This window comes from Falco naumanni, chromosome 10, assembly GCF_017639655.2.
Source record: "Falco naumanni isolate bFalNau1 chromosome 10, bFalNau1.pat, whole genome shotgun sequence".
Lineage (NCBI taxonomy): Eukaryota > Metazoa > Chordata > Aves > Falconiformes > Falconidae > Falco > Falco naumanni.
The window spans coordinates 1,306,369-1,322,166 of NC_054063.1; the positions used below are offsets into that span (position 1 = coordinate 1,306,369).

General features: G+C 52.2%; 1 protein-coding gene across 1 annotated transcript in view; it reads right to left on the reverse strand.

The window, feature by feature from the left end:
• Window positions 1-14,949, reverse strand: part of CD81 (CD81 molecule) — a 33,338-nt gene extending 18,389 nt beyond the window's left edge. The window contains exons 1-2 of the mRNA XM_040608204.1: window positions 14,800-14,949; window positions 4,093-4,207 (exon numbers count right to left, since the gene is read on the reverse strand). Coding sequence (XP_040464138.1) covers window positions 4,093-4,207; window positions 14,800-14,865 — 181 coding nt within the window. The 5' untranslated portion in view covers window positions 14,866-14,949. The remainder of the gene's footprint in view (window positions 1-4,092; window positions 4,208-14,799) is intronic.
• Window positions 14,950-15,798: the final 849 nt, after the last annotated feature.

Genomic DNA, 15,798 nt, shown 5'->3' on the forward strand with positions numbered 1-15,798 from the left:
GCCACTTGGCAGTGCTTCTTCTCTGCGAGGGTCAGGCCGCCCCAAGGCCAGCAAAGCCTCAGGACGGAACTTCAAAAAATCCCGAGCACACCCACAAAAGCCTGCCAGCAACGGTGTCGTGCTGACTTCAAGGACAAGCATGTGGATGCAACTGCAGTTCAACTCGGTTTCATACTCATTTCTGAGAAAGACTTCAAAGCATCCCTGTGCTTTCTGGCCCATTTCTTCCAGCCCAGTCTGCACAAAAAGCAGCTTGAATTCATTTCCAGGGCAGAAATCATTATCCCGGATTGTATTTGTATGGAGCAGGAAAGCGACGAGTCTGTAATTCACCTTGTTAGACAGCCTGTGCCCTGTTAGCCAGCCTCCCGTCCTGCCGTAGCACAGCACACCATTTCACAGGCACGCTCATGGCCTCAAAATCAGCCTGAACCCATTGCTGCACCCAGATGTCCCCTCCTTGACTCCCACAGGCTTTGCTGCTGGACCCTTCTGGGAGCCGGATCCACAATCACCAGCCTGTCTGCTAGGGACTTCCCCCACCTCTCCCCCCCGAAAAAAAAAATAATTAAAAAAACCTCCTGCCTTTCTGTTGGGGCAACAATATGAACAGGACAGCAAGGAAAGGGAGCAGTGGCAGCAGCCTCAGTGGCCAAGTTTAACCTGCCACTGCATGCCTGTCCAAACCCTTACACCCCTCCCAAGGAACGCCAGTGCCAGCGTGCTCTGGGAAGGAGACACTGCTCAGGAGACGATTTAGCATTAAAACACAAAAAAACCTAAACAGCAGCAAAACCAACCCCCTCCTCACCTCCAAAGCTACATGGAAAACCGCACCCCAGCTCTGGATGCCTTTGCACTCTTCCTCGTGGCTGGCCCTGCTCCCAGGGCCGAGCTAATTAGAGCCACGGGTCATGTCACCCTGTCACTTGCTGTGAGCAGCTGGAAGCAGATTTCCTATTTTGGATCTGGCAGGCGAGAGCGAAGCTGAGACCATCCTGCTGCTGCGCTCCGCTCCTCGTCAGGCAGCTTCAGGGAAAGCACGGGAAGGGTGGGTGGCAGGCCTGAGCGCCCAGTCATGCTCCCAGCACACAGGTGGCCCAGCAAGGGGCAAAGTGTGAAATCCAGGGTTGAGGTTTTACAGCAAACAAGACCCAATGCTTTTGTCCCCACCCAGCTGAAAGCGTTTTGCCCGCAGCAGCCATCCCTGTCTTCATCACATAACCAGATCCTTGAAGGACGGGGAACCTGGCTTTCCCATCACATTATCCTCACTATCATCCCACTAAGATGGGGGAAAAACAGTAAGTCCAGTGTCACCCACCTCTTCAAGATCCCCAGGGGCTCTTAAAACCAGTGACACTGCAGCACCAACTTATTATGGAGAGATCAGGCTGTTCCAGTTTGTACTGGTATCCGCAGAGATGGAGCAGCTCAGCCTTTTCCCATGGACTCTCATAACTTACTGAAATAGTTTTAGTTTGTTTGGTGTTTTTTAAAATGGTACTTTATGTGTAGGGTCAATAAGAACTGGTTAACCAGTTGTTAGCATCCAACTTATCAATGCCTTGATCTCTCTTGAAGGATGTTCTTTGGCCTGCTATCAACACTTTGCCCAGCCTCCAGACACAGTGTTATACAAGGGCAAGAGGCAAGAAAGATCTTAGTTTTTCAGCTATAAATACAGTAAATAAATGCATATTAGACCATAAGCCTAGCTCAGGCAAGTATTTTCCTTTATAGTCATGAAAGCATGGAACTAGGATGCTCCAGCTACCCCCATCCCTGTTACTGCTTGGTCTTTACAGTGCTGAAGCAGTTAACTTGCCATTTGCTGGAGCGTTGGGTCCACAGCCAAAATGGAAGTGCCAAAGCCAAGACTGTAACAAGTGGTTAGGGGATCAGATGTTTTGCGAGCCGTGCTGAGGAAAAGTCCATGAACAAGAGCCTGTTTAATAACCTCCCAAGCCAGCCCACAAGATAACTTGTGGTTGCAGTGCCAAAGTGCTGGGGCAAGTGGGTACTGCCTGTGGGAAACCCCAACCTCAGGAGCTCCCACCTCACAGCCTGGAGAGGCGAGCCAGGGAACAGTTGCCTGTGCCTGTGGGGGCTGCAAGAGTGGCTGCTGCAGCAGTCTGATCTGGCTGCAGGGGAAGCTGAGAGCAAGGACTGCTCCCATCCTCCCACTCCTGCAGTGGGCTGAGGGCAAATAAGCATCACACCTGGTACCCTGGTAGCTGCCACACTCCCCACATCCTCCTAACCACTTCCCCGTAGCCATCAAATCACACACACCAACCAGCTGTGTTATTTTTCTACTCCCATAAACATACAGACACCTAGGGAAAATAACCTTTAATAAAACAGCTCCAACTCTGGGGTAGGGAAAAGGGCACAGAGAAACCAGGAGACACCAAGGCGCTGTTTTCCCACTCCCCCCTCCTCGCTAAGTACAAACCCCATGGTGCAAATTCTCCTCCTCTGACAGTTTTATTGCTTCCCCCTGTCCTGCAGCACCATGGCAAAGCCTGGCTGGCCTTTAAAAGCCTCCTGACAGATCTCGGGACCACCACACCATGCCAGACACCAAAAAGTGCTTTGCAAGGTGGGGCTACAAAAAAAAACCCCACACCAACCCAGCTCTGGAGGCCAACCCCAGAGAGGTTCCCGCTCCTGAAGCGGGAACATTGTGTACATTGGATGTCAGAAGAGAAAAAGGAGGGAGTATCAGTTGTAGGGGGTGCAGGGAAAGGGAAAAAAAAGAAAAAGCAAAAAGAAATCCAGCCTTCAGACTCCAGAGGGCTGGCTGGGAGAGGCAGCAGCTGAAAGAAATGCTCTGCTGTTATTACTGCATGGAAATTACAGCCGCCAGAAGGAATCCAGGCCAATCTGTTGCTGAATATAACTTTAAAAAGACAGCCAGCCTCGAATCATGGGCTGTTCACGGGCATAAGAAAGCCAGCACAGTGGTGGGACCCACAGTCCATTCCCCCCTGCCTTCTAAATAGCAAAGGCTGAGGACAAAGACAAAACAAAAAGGGGTGGAAGAGCAAAAGATGCCCAACAGGTGGGAGGGCTCAGCTCCTGCGCTCCAGGTACCCCAGGTTTTGGAAGAAATATGTTAACTAGGGAGATGTCATTTGCTGGCCCCCAGAAGGAAGGAAATGTTTGGGCTGGTTCCTGGAAAGGGAAGGGTTTAACTTCTTAAGAGTTCCCTTTTCTCTTTTTAAAGTAGAAATCTACAAAGGGGAAATGCCGTAAATACACCTTGGGGCGTGACGCAGGAGAGGGGAGACAGCAAGGGAGAAAACCCCACCACTGTTTACAGTGGGAACATCCACCATAACCTGGCACAACCAGGGAGAGGGCTCAGCCATACCATTTCATGGGCAAGCAGGGAAAACCTTTTCCAGAAGGTAATTTCAGCTACAGGTGAGAACAGGACATTGGATTAGACGGGTCCTTGCACCAGCCCCAGTGGTCTGCACTCCAGGCCCCTTCCCGGCAGCCAGCCTCTCCTGTAAGCTGCTCCCCCTCATCTGTGAGGGATCAGTGGAGAATAGGGCAAAAATAGGGGTTTTCATCTTCCAGCAAGCCAGCATGCTGTCAAATTAATAAAAATCACACTAAGCTTAACCATAACACACAGAGGCTCCACCTGCCCCTCCTGGAGAACATGAGTCACGAGCTCACCGAGCTTCACTTTCCACCGCCAGTCACTCCATCAGCTACTTTTACATCCCTTTGGATAGGAAATGAGACACGCTTCCAAGAAGTCCCGTCTTCCCAAACATGCTCCAGGAGAGACCACAGCGGAGAACGGCACCAGAGAAAATCCACCATGCCACGACACATTTTCTTGTGCTTTTAGGTGCCATGACTTTAGATTCTGTACTTGGGCCACAGCCAACATTTAATGAATGCTTTGATTGCCATGGCAGGGGATATTTTGGGGAGCACGGGGGCAGCATGAGGTATTTTTAGTCTGACCTCCTTGCTGCTCACCCGGAGCTTTCCACCTGACTCTGGGCACTCTGCAGTCCACCCTAGGGCACGATGCCCACACAGCGATGCCAGCATCCCCAGACTTACCGACATAGAAGGTGTTTGGGGCCTGCTTCTCCCCCAGCTGCAGGTAGAGGATATTTGTTGTCTGCGAGTCATGCCGGAGCCACAGGGCCACTCCCAGTATGATGCCTCCAGCCAGCTGGGGAGAAAGCAGAAGGAAGCCAGCGTTATCCACTGCTCTGGCCATGCTGGACCTGGAGCAGTGGGACCTTTTCAGGTGGGAGCAGAAAGCTTTGTTTTCATCTTTCTGCAAATTCTTATTTACTCCTTTCACATGCAAGAACATCCTTCATAACCATCGTCCCACCGCTGCAGTGTGCTTTGTGCCCCATACCTCATGAGCCACAAAATCTTCCCTCCCTGTTTTATGAGAAGACTGATCATTCTGGGGACGTGTAATCCCTTTCCAGTTCCTGTAGATTATTTCTTTCCTAAGAGCTATTTTATTACTCTATTAAAATGGAAGGCTCAGCCTTACCAGAGAAGCACAAGACATGCAACTGAGGCTTTTCGGAGAGCTTTTCAACAGAAGTCAGGATCAGCCCCAAGTATTCCCTTTTCCCAATGGGCTGTTATCATCCCATTTCATTTCTCTGTGATGTATAAACAGTGTTTTGGGTTTTGTTTGATTTGTCGAGAACTGGGGAGGAAGGATGGCAAGAATGTGGCTCCAGAAGTGGGGGACGGGGGGGAGGAAACAACATCAGTTTTTCCCCCTGCCCCTAGCCTCACGTGTATATCACTCCCCATCCAGGGTCAGGCTTCCAGTCTGAGCAGACCTAGTACTCCTCTGGCACATACAGCTTTCCTTAATGGCCCTAATACAGGGACTGAAGCAAAGCAAAACCTTGGTTCAGGCCAAGGCACAACCACACCACTTCTGGAGGCTACCACGAAGATGCTCAACAGAGCTGAGCAGCTCTGCAAGTCGACGAGGCTGGAACAGCTGCCCTGCTCGTGCTGTTGTCCAGCTGAAGAGCAGAGCACTCACTCGCGCGCACACACACACACGTGCACACAGACATGTGTGATGGAGCCCCTAGGGCAAGGATAAACACACGCTTCAAACACAGGAGGAGACGTTCTCCATATGGAGCATCAACCCAGCTTACCACTGGAATATTTACGTCCAAATAATGGGAAGTTTTATGACTGGCTTCCTCACTGTTTTCTCTGATAGGGAGGGGCTGGGAATGGCAGCAGAGGACAGGAGTAGATCAGGGAAGGCAGCACTGAGAGGAACTCAAGCCAGAGCATTTCCAGCAAGATTCACTGTTCTCTATGACATCCCCTACTTCCATTTAAAACCATGAGAGAGGGGGGAAAAAATAAACACACATTAAAAAAGCCAAACCCCTTAAGAATCCAACTTCTATGAAAGGCTGGAAGTGCCTGGTCAAATGCCAATTTAATTTTGAGTGTCCTAAACCTCAAAGTGATTAATCTCAAAAAAAGGGAAGATAACCACCAGAAATTACAGAAGCAGAAATATGTGGGTTTATTTCAAAAGGGTTGGGAGTCAGGTCAGCTACAGGCACGAGAGGCACCACGAAGATCACATTAAAAGAAAAGAGTTTGTTCAGTGGCATTCGCCAGTTGCACAAGCGCAGCAGAGCCTTGGTGAACACACAAGGGCCGGGATCTGCAAGACGGGCTGTCAGTGGAAGTTCAGCTCTGCACCTCAAGAGGTCAGCTGGCAGTTCTCCTCCTTGCTCACTTCTGCACATTCCAGCCAAGAGATTTTTACAGGGGTGCCACCGAAGCTGGGGTAAAACCACACAATTTGTGCAAAACTCCTAGGGGAAGCCGGCCTCGGGGCTTTGCCGCTTACCGGAAGGAGAAAATCCTCAACAGCTCCTGGAGAGGGAGGGAAGATTTTACAAGCCTTTCCCCAATTTGCCACCAAAATAATCAGCTTTTAACACTTCTCCCACAGCAACCAATGCAACTTCCCTGCTGGTGTGGTCCCTTATCTCTCTCACACTTGGGAGGGCCTGAAGTTCTCCAAACACTGGCTGTGGAGAAAAAGTCACGAAAACCGGTTCATGCTCAAATCCAACTCCAAATAAGGCAGCTTGTGGTTTTGCAGAAAGTTACCCAAATCCAGCCTGGCATGTCGTATTCATTGTCTGAGAGCATAATGAAGCCCATGTTTATCCTCTCAGAAGAAGGAGAATGCCCCCAAATTAATCGGTGCCAAAGTAAAGGTCTCTTGGTGGCTCCCAGGGGAGAGGAGATCCTGAGGCAGATTTGGGTTTCTATGCTGGCTGGGAGAGGTGAAGAAAAGGCTGCAGACCTTCCTCTGCAGGGAAACATGGCTCTGCCCTGGCATGCCACCCACTGTGCCTAGCAGTACCCACCCCAGCACGCTCTGCCACCTGTGGCGAGGCTGGGGTGACACCAGCATGAGGAGCAGCAGCTGCTTTCCAATCCAGTTTGCCCTAAAACACCTGACACAGGACCAAAAGCAGGCTGCAAGCTATCCCCAAGATATTTCTTATTCATTTAGGAACATCAACTAAATGGGACAAAGCCTTTCCCGACTCATCAAACCCACCCCAGCGTTGAGGTCTGCCTATTGCAGCCAGCTGAACCATCTCCAGATGTTCCCAGTTTCATCCTGAATGTGCCCCAGGAACACCCCACATCCCTCCCACACCACCTGACTCCATTTGCTTTTTTAACAGAGCATGGAGAACCTCTGAACAAAAGTTTTAGCAGCTGGATTTCTTAAGAGAAAAAGGCATTCACTTCCTAATGAAAAGAGGGTTTAGGCTATGATGAGTAACTTTTTCCACTATAATCATACATCTTTCCACCACCAAGCAGTGCAAAATGTTAATTAAGGCATCTTTCTTCCCAAAGGAAAAACGACAAGAGGGAGAAAACCTCATTGGCTCACCACAGTAACCCTGCCTTCCACTGCCCCTTGCTTGGGATAATCTCATTTTCAGTACAACTTGTTCCAGATACAAGCTCCACATTTTCTTCCCTCCCCATCCTACAAACACTGCCGTTTGCCAACACCAGAGCCAGAAGAGCTGCAACCACTGATAGCAGTATCATGCTCACCTCTAGGCTGCATACCTTCATATACTAAATATCCCTGTGTTTTCTGCTGTAGGTACCCAGGATCTCATGCAGGCTACCCCATTGCTCTTTGTGTGCCCAGCTCATCAGACAGCCCCAGCCTCTGCGACATGGTGATCACTCATCAAAGATATACCCCAAGTGTCAGCACAGCTCTCCATTTACATTTTTGGGGACTGCTTTATTTTTTTTTAAAAAAAGAGCAGTAATAACGAAAGCTTGAACTTCAGCAACACCAGCACTGCAATGTCCTTAGCTCTGCCTTCCACAAGCCGACCTCCCCAGTCGGCTGCTCCCCCACCAGCACAAGGGCAGTTGCAGAGGTGCATCACTAGTGCTCTGGATCCAGGAGATGGTGCCCCGAGCAGCCTGCCAGCACAGCAGAGGTGGCGCGGCAGGCTCCAGTGTTTCCTCTTTACCACTATTTTCCAGCTTCTGGAGATTTATTGCTTCTTCCACAGACAGCCAGACTTTTCCAGCTGGATCCTGCCTGCCCAAGGCTTGCTTTTCACGGGGATGCTGTTCTCACGTGGCACAGCAGGGGGAAGCCTCCATTGGATGCTGCCGAGGGGAGGGAAAAGGCAGCCCCCCAGCCCCCCCCAGAGGTGATGGGGTATTACCATCTGAGCGTCACGGTGACGGCAGGTGTGCAGCCCTGGTTTGCCACCCCATCCACTGTGCATGTCGTGGGGCTCCCTCCTGGATTGAGCCCCACTGACCCATAGGCCATTCACCCTAAAATTTCCCAGATCCAGCTGTGGGGCAAGGAAACAAGCCCATTTTCGCAACTTAAGTCACTCCTCCCCTCCACAAGAAATTTCCATGACCTCCATGATGAGGTGCGCAAGGAATGGCTGTGGAGTGCCCCAAATTAAAGGGGTGAACAGGGCCAAGCTGCTCCCACTTTTGCCCTGCCACTCTCCAGACACTCACGTACGCCAGGATGTGCATCAGCCTCCTTCCACTGCCCACAGCCCTCTTCCTCCCTGCTCCCTCCCCTCCACCTCTCTCCAAAATAGGTTTCCTGGTGGCCAGAAGAAAAAGGAAGAAATTCTGGCCACAGGGTGCCTTGCTGGGCATGTCAAAGCAAAGCAGATATCCTGCGGCTCAAGCCAGTGAAGGAGGGAAGCAGAGGTGCCAGCAGTTTCACAATGCTGTATTTTTAGCAGTGCTGCTTCCCGTGGCCGCGGCTGTTCCTGCCAGCGAGACACTGATTCCCAACCCCCGTGATCCCACGGGCTGGAGAAGCTCCCACCTCGCTGCAAAAACACAGGGAGCCCGTGCCACGATGCCTGTGAAATAACACAGTTACTAACAAGAAGTAGGATGCTGCCAAGAAAGCTTAACAGGTTTTAGCTGTTTCACAATTCAGGTAGATTTTTATAGGTTTATAGATCTCAGGTAGAGATTTTTAACAGGTTTTCATGCTGCACAGGCTTGCTGCTTCCCTTCTGCTGCCTAGAAGCTGAGCCCTTCGAGGGGATGGCACCTGGACCCCACTTGAGGAGCCCAGCCAGGGCTCCCCGCAGCTCCTCTCCAGCTTCCTTTAAGGCATGGGGAACTGGGACACAGAAGGACAAAATGGCTTGCCAAGGCTGAAGCATCTTGCCATGTACATGCGAGTCCCTCACACAGCCAGAAAAAAATTGCTAATTTGGGGCTGAAAGTTTTGCTCCCAGCTCATTTCTGGGTCTCTAGGTAGAGCAGCAGATATCACATTCTCCAACGCGTGCAGCATAAATAAGGAAACATTTTGTTGCCACACCTAGTGTGAGCGGGGGCGGGGGGGGGGGGGGGGGGGGGGGGGGGGAAAGCAAGGAGCTAGAGATTGATTAACGATGGAAATTACCTTTGGAAGGGCAATATAAGCCCTTGCAAGATGCGTGCTAGGACCTTACGGGTTCTGCAGAGACACCTCAAGGACCAAGGCAGGCAGGAGAGGAGCACATGATCATTGGTGGCAAGCACACAGGTGGCACTGAGCCTGCCCACACCCTGTGCCCTGCTTCCTGGAAAGCAGAAGCCGAGTTTCTTTTCTACTGCAAATAGAAATACTGCACTCAGTGCACCCTGAGGAAGCACTGAAAGAGTTTGGGGTGCAGCATGAGGCTCAGGGCAGCCCGCGAACTGGGAACTTTGGTTTGATGCTACAATGGTCTTCATGTTACGATGGCAGGCCTTCATGACAAATATTATATTAAAATTTTAAGGTGAGAAGCACTCCAGATCAGCCCCATGCTGCATGTTGGGGTGGACTGTGGGATGCCCTGGAGCACCAAGACATCAACACCCCTGCAAAACTTTTTGTGGGGGATGTAAGCAGGGAAAATGACTTAAATCAGACAAATGTGGTTGCAGTTTGACAGCCACACAACATAAAAGCTTTTCCGCTGAGTTCAGCACAGACGCTCGCAAATCACAGTGACAGAAGAGGACTCTTCTTGGAGAGCAGAGGTGAGGTCTTCCGCCTTCCACAGCAATCACACCGCCAAAAGTCAGGCTGAAAGTTTGCAGACAAGTCCTGCCCAGGAACTGCAGAAAGGGCATTTGGGAAGAGGCCTGTGCGCTGCAGGCAGGAGGAGGAAGATGGCCTGCAGCCCGTGGTCTGCTCCCAGCAGCGCAGCCGCCACCACCTTCCAGCAGTGGCTATTAATAGAGCTGCCGGCTGGGGCGAAATTCTCCACTGGTGCCTATAGTTACCAGCCCCACAACACTATGGAGCTTTTCAAAACAAGTTCCAGAGAAACACTCCCAGAGGAGCAGCACACGAGAAGCCAAATAAAGCCTGATGGATGGGAGGGGAGCAGGAATCTGGCACCAAAATCCTGGAGCAGGGTCCTCCAACAGGGAGCACTGAGCCCATCGGCTGCTCCCTGCCTGCTGCAGCCTGATCCCCGCTGTGGACATAAGTATCACTATACATTGACATCTACCAGCAGGGTTTAATTGCCCTCGGTGGAGAGGAAAACAATTACAGATATCACTTTAAAATTAATTTGGTCCCATACATAAGCATTTAAGTACAACAGTAATACAACCGCCTTCCCTTTTTAATAATAGCAGCCAAAGGCACTTGCACAGTACAGGATCAAAGTACTTCTCGAGGCATCGTACGCGGATTAATGCTCTTGCAGGAGATAAGCATGACGGTGGCTGATAGAAGAATAACCTCAGGAAAAAAGAGCAAACCCCCTTCCAGCCACCAGCTCTGCTCCCTCCTTGCAGCTGCAGCCCAGCGCATTAACAGAAACCGGGTATGCCCCTAGGGCAGAGCACTGGTCTCCTCAAAAGCCCTGCTTAAACAACCTCCTGCACGCAGAGACTTCAGAAGAGGTTTTGTAGGTGATGGTACAAATGTGTTCACTTGACAGACAGGCCAGAAACACATCCTCAGAGAGCTATCAGCAGGAAAACTTGGGTCCAGGTACTGAGCCTGCTAAGAAAACCTCTCCCTTGCCCTTCAAAGACAGGCAGGGTCAAACACACGTGGAAACACGTCTGCCTGTACATCATCCCAGGATACCAAACCTAAAGTCATGGGAAGAAGATGCTTGGCCAGTGCCATGTCCTCGCTGCTCGCAAGGCTCTCTGTGATTCCCAGGAGACGAATAACCAAACGAAATCCCGCACTCCACAGCGGAGCAGCCTGCTAGCTGCTATCATTAATAGCATTTCAGCAGCGCTCAGCGCAAGCCTGCGCCCAGAAGGAAACACAAGCTACTTTGTTAGCCAGGGAGTTACTTGAAATCCCTGCTTTGGAGCTGCACGTCACATGCACCACCAGCTCTTCTATTTTGTGTTTAAACCTGCAAAGAGCGGTACCCAACTGCCCTCCTCATCACATTGGGAGGCTCACGTGCCACTCAGCAGAGCTGTCACCATGGGATCACCACCACAGAAAGCTGCCGCCTCCCTCCACTGTCACCTCTCATCACCAAAGCCACACAGTATCTTGGTGCCCGCTTTGCGGACTGCAGGGAACATCTGACAGATTTTCCAGTGTTGTACAACAAAACACTCGACTCTTCCACTCCTCCCCTTCCGATCACCCCTATCAAGACAGACTTTCACTTCCACGTCCCCTCTGCTCTTGCCCTTCCTTGCCTTTGCACCCCAGCTGCACCACATCCACTCCACTTAAGCAAGAGAAAAAGAGTTATGTGGTGCCTGGAAAATGGCATTAGGAGCAAGCTCTTCCTTTTAATTAGACACCTCTCTGGCAGGGCAGTCAGCGGTTCTCTAGACCTGGAAGTCTGCCACGGGCTGTATTAGCTAATAAGCTGGGCAATCCTTCTCCAAGCAAGCCAATTTTTCCTTGGTTATGTTTAATTACATTTTAAAATAGATCTCTGGCTTCCTTCAGCCTCTCCAGGGACTCTTTGCAGCAGTGGTCAGTTCAGCCCCACACACTGAGCTCTGCTGTCGGATTCAGGTAATTCAGGAGAGCAGCTGAAGCCTGGCCGCTTACTTTAAGTGGGGTGGAGAAGCAGCTCCACCTCACCTTGTGCCTAGCCCAGCCCCGCTCCGGGCTGCAGGCTGAGCTGGGCCTGCCCACCGCACCAGCAAAACCGCCCAGTGATGGGTACTGCTACTGCTCCCTCTCACAGGGCAGGGAAGCAGAGCATCCCCTTGCTGCTGGCCACACCAAGCTTTCAGGACAAGTTTGCAACACAGAAAAACTTTTGTCTTGCCAGCCCTGTGTTTTACTAACCCGGTGAAGTCTCCAGGTGCTGCTCACAGCTTCCTCCACCACTTTGGTAGGCAGATGCCGCTATGAAACATGCGGGGACCTATTCTCTCCTGGGATGGACACCCATCTGTACATGCGGTCCGTGCAGCAGCCACTGCTCCCTCCTCAAGAGCCACCTTGGACTGAGCACGTAACCCTGGCATCTTCTTCTCAGAAATGCATACACAAAGGAAAAACAAGCCCAAAAAATAAAATAAAACCAGAACACCTCAGGCAGAGAGGGCTGCCAAGGCACCCTGGGGAGCTGGCAGCAGGGCTGCCTTTTCCTCTTGCTTTTCAACGCAGTGGCTTTATGAAATTCCCCCTGTGCTGCCAGAAGGAAGGGGGAGGAAGCCAGGGGGGTGTCAGTTTATTTACACTCCAGCAGGACTACTTTAAAAAGTTATCAGAGTTTCTTTCTTATTTGTTAACACTATTAAGCCTGAGAATTGCTCCTTTTCTCCCTCTTGGGCACCGGAACAAACTCCCGTGCAACACGATGCAGCAGCGCCTGCCAAACTTTGGACTCCGCCTGCTGCTTGTTTTTACCAACAGCGCCCAGTCTCGGCTGGGTGCAAGGCAAATGATCAGCAAATGAGCACAAGGAGCCCAGCCAGCAGTTCTTGCACACTAACCAGCTGGCAGGACCACAGGGCTGCGAGTGCCCCATCTTGTACCTCCTTCGGGTCAGAGCTGGGGTCCTGACACAGCCACCCCGCAGCAAAGGTGCTCAACACCATGTCCAGCCCTTAAATGCCACCCTATGAGAAGGGCCTTCATGCTTCAGTGGCCACCGAGGCATCCCTCCCTGGCTGGGGGTGCAAGGTTGGCCGCTAACGGTGTTCGCTTGGTGGTAAACCTAGAATTCCCCTCAACTACTGGTTTAAAAAACAACACAAAAGGGCTTGAAAACTTTAGACCCGGTGTTCAACCACGCTTCAGCAGGCCAGCCTCACAGAAAGCGTCGTTAATTCTAACGAAGCCCAGGCTCCCCATCTGCACAGGAACTGGTCTGAGAGGACTTGTCACAAGTGAGCCCAGCAGTGTGAGGTGTTTTGGGGCACCAGCGGGTCCCAGCTTACGGGAACCCCACCTTGGAAGGAGCTGGAGTATCTCCTCCAGTGCTCCTTCTGAGAGGCAGAGCAAGGCACCAGAAGTCCTAACAGGGAAATTAAACAGATCGGCTATTCCTCTTGCAAGCAGAATGCCCGCTTATAAAAGATAAGCTGTTTTGCAAATACAGATTGGGGCATGCAAACAAGCTTGCTCAGGAGCGGTGGCTGTGCAGAGCCTCTGGCATCCTTCCTGCTACTCAGGAGACCCTTCCTCCCTCTCATCCACAGCCGGAGGCTTCTGCAACAAGAATGGCAGGAAACTGGGTCCAGAAGGGAAGAAAAAGCCCTGGGATAAACACACTAACTCGGAAGGAACAAAACTTCAGAAGAGCCTACCCGCCTCCATCCTGCCATTTTAAGGGTGGAGGAAAAGGTTAAAAAAACCCCAACAACCCAGGACTGTCCCACATTCATCTTGCAGCTGGCAACGCATCAGGTATCAATTAACACCACTGTCGTCAGAGCTCGTCATCTCTCCCTTGGTCAGCATTATACCCAGAAACACGGCAAAAAGGCCTGAAATCGGGCTGGATTTGACAGTGCTTGCTCCCACACAGCAGTTAAGCCCTACACCTCCCAGAGGTGAGGCCATCCCCCCCACGCCCCCCAGCCCTTCACCGTACACCCGGGGGGAAGGCAGCAGGCAGAAGACCCCCCCCAGGCAGCACAGCATGCAGTGCTGAGGCAGGGTTTGCTCTGAGGCATTGCTCTCCTCCCCACCAGCCCTCCTTGCTGCCTTGGCTGCTGCAAGCAAATGTTACGAAAAACCCTGAACTTCTCATCAGCAGGGTGGGGTGTCAGACAAGGGGCACGTCCTGACCACGCAGCCAGCGCTCGGCAAGTGGTGCCTTGCCTCTGCAGGGTGGGGCTGGGCTCGCTTGTCTGAAATACAGCATTTCGGGGAATAGAAAGTGGTCTATTTAAAAAATAAAAAAAGCAGCCTGCTCGGGCACATTTCGTTGCTCCCAGGAGCAGGCAGAAAGCGTTTCTTGCCATGCCAGCCCCGCGTTGCTGGAGGCTGTTTCTAACTGGGGCAAACCTGGTTTGCAGGGAAACCGGGATATGCCGCTTTTTGCTAAATTAGCTGCATGTCTGGATGGATTATTTCATGAGAAACTTCCTGGAGAAAGGCAACGTCTCCAACCTGGGTAAAACCTGCATCCTAAAATATCTTCCCAGGAGGTGGAGGCAGCGGTGCCCAGCTTGGGCACAACCCAAAGGCAGGCGTCGAGGCCAGTTCTGACGCGGCGCCAGGGCCGTCCAGACCCACCTGCTCCCGGTGTGGCCCGGGCAAAACCAGCCCCCATCGCCCATGTTTTTTGAGCACCTTCTCCTTGCCGGCTCCTTCGCAGCAGGGCCGGCACCTCTCCCCCCTCCGCCTGGCAGCAGCCACCCCTCCTGCCCTCCGCCTTCCCCGGCTGGCTGGGAAGCACCGCTTTGCCCACGCTGACCCACAGACGGCGGGGTCTGGGGGCGCAGGCCTCGGGGGGCCGCTGCAGCCCCCGCCCCGGCCCAGCAGCCAGGCCCCTCGGCAAGGGGCGCCTAGAAACCTCCCTACACAGATCCGCATCAAAACCCGGATAAATAGATATACGTGTGCAAATAAATATATATATATATGCACGCATTAAACAAGTGTGGAAGAATAAGCGCCCCCCTCCCCCCACGCACCCCCCGAGACACCCCCGGGCGCCGGCGGCGGGAAGGAGCCAGGGCCCGGCGCGGGCAGCAGAGCCATGTTGGAGCCCCGTTACCCGGGCGCGGGGCTCCCCCGCCCCCCGCTGCCCCGGGGCTCACCCAGAAGATGAAGTTGAAGACGAAGAGGAGGTATTTGATGCACTTGGTGCAGCCTTCCACCCCCATGGCGGCGGCAGGCGCTGGCGGTGCGGCGGCGGCTGCTCCCCTCAGACCCTGCTGCCGGCTGGGCGGCGGCGGGAGGAGAGAGCGCGGCCCGCCCCGCCCCGAGCCCCGCCCCGAGCCCCGCCCCGCGCCCGCGCCCCGCCCCGACGGAGCGAGAGCCGGAGCCGCGCGCACAGCGCCCCGCGGCCGGGCCCGCCGCTCCCCGCTGTTGCTCCCGCTTCCCCCACCTTTTTTCCTTTTTCTCTTTTTTCCTTTTTCCCTTTTTTCCTTTTCCCCTCTTTTCCTTTTTTCCTTCTCCCCCTTTTTCCTTTTTTAATTTTCTTCCTGCCTTTTTGGCCTTTTTTCTTTTTTCCTCCCCCTTCCTTCTTTTTCTCCCCATCTTTTTTCTTTTTTCCTTTTTTCCTTCCCCTTTTCCCATTCTTTCCTTTTTCTTTTTTCTATTATCTTCCCCACACTTTTTTATTTCTTCCTTTCTCTTTCCCGTTTTTTTCTCTTCCTCCTTTTTCTTTTTTCCTCCCCCCTTTTTCCTTTTTTTCTTTTTCTGTTATCTTCCCTCCTTTTTCCTTTGTCTTCCCTTTCTTCCCTCTTTTTCCTTTTCCCTTTTTCCTTTTTTTTTTTTGTGTGTGGTTTTTTTTCCCTTTTTTGTGATTTTGTTTGTTTGTTTTCCCCTTTTTCTCCTTTTTCCCGCCCACCATAGGTGGCTGACAACACAGAATTTCCTACATGCAAGTGGCAGCCACAGGGGCAGGTGCTGGGGGGCTGTAGTGTGGCACCACCATCTCACAAGCCTGACTCTCACCCGCTAAACCTTGCCCCCATCCCCTGGATGTCACCAGGCAGCCCGGAGTGCAGGGAGAGACCTCTGTGAGTGGGTGCAGGGTGCAGCAGTGCTTGTGTTTCTTTCTACAGAAGGTTTTGGGTGCATCCATGAGGAGG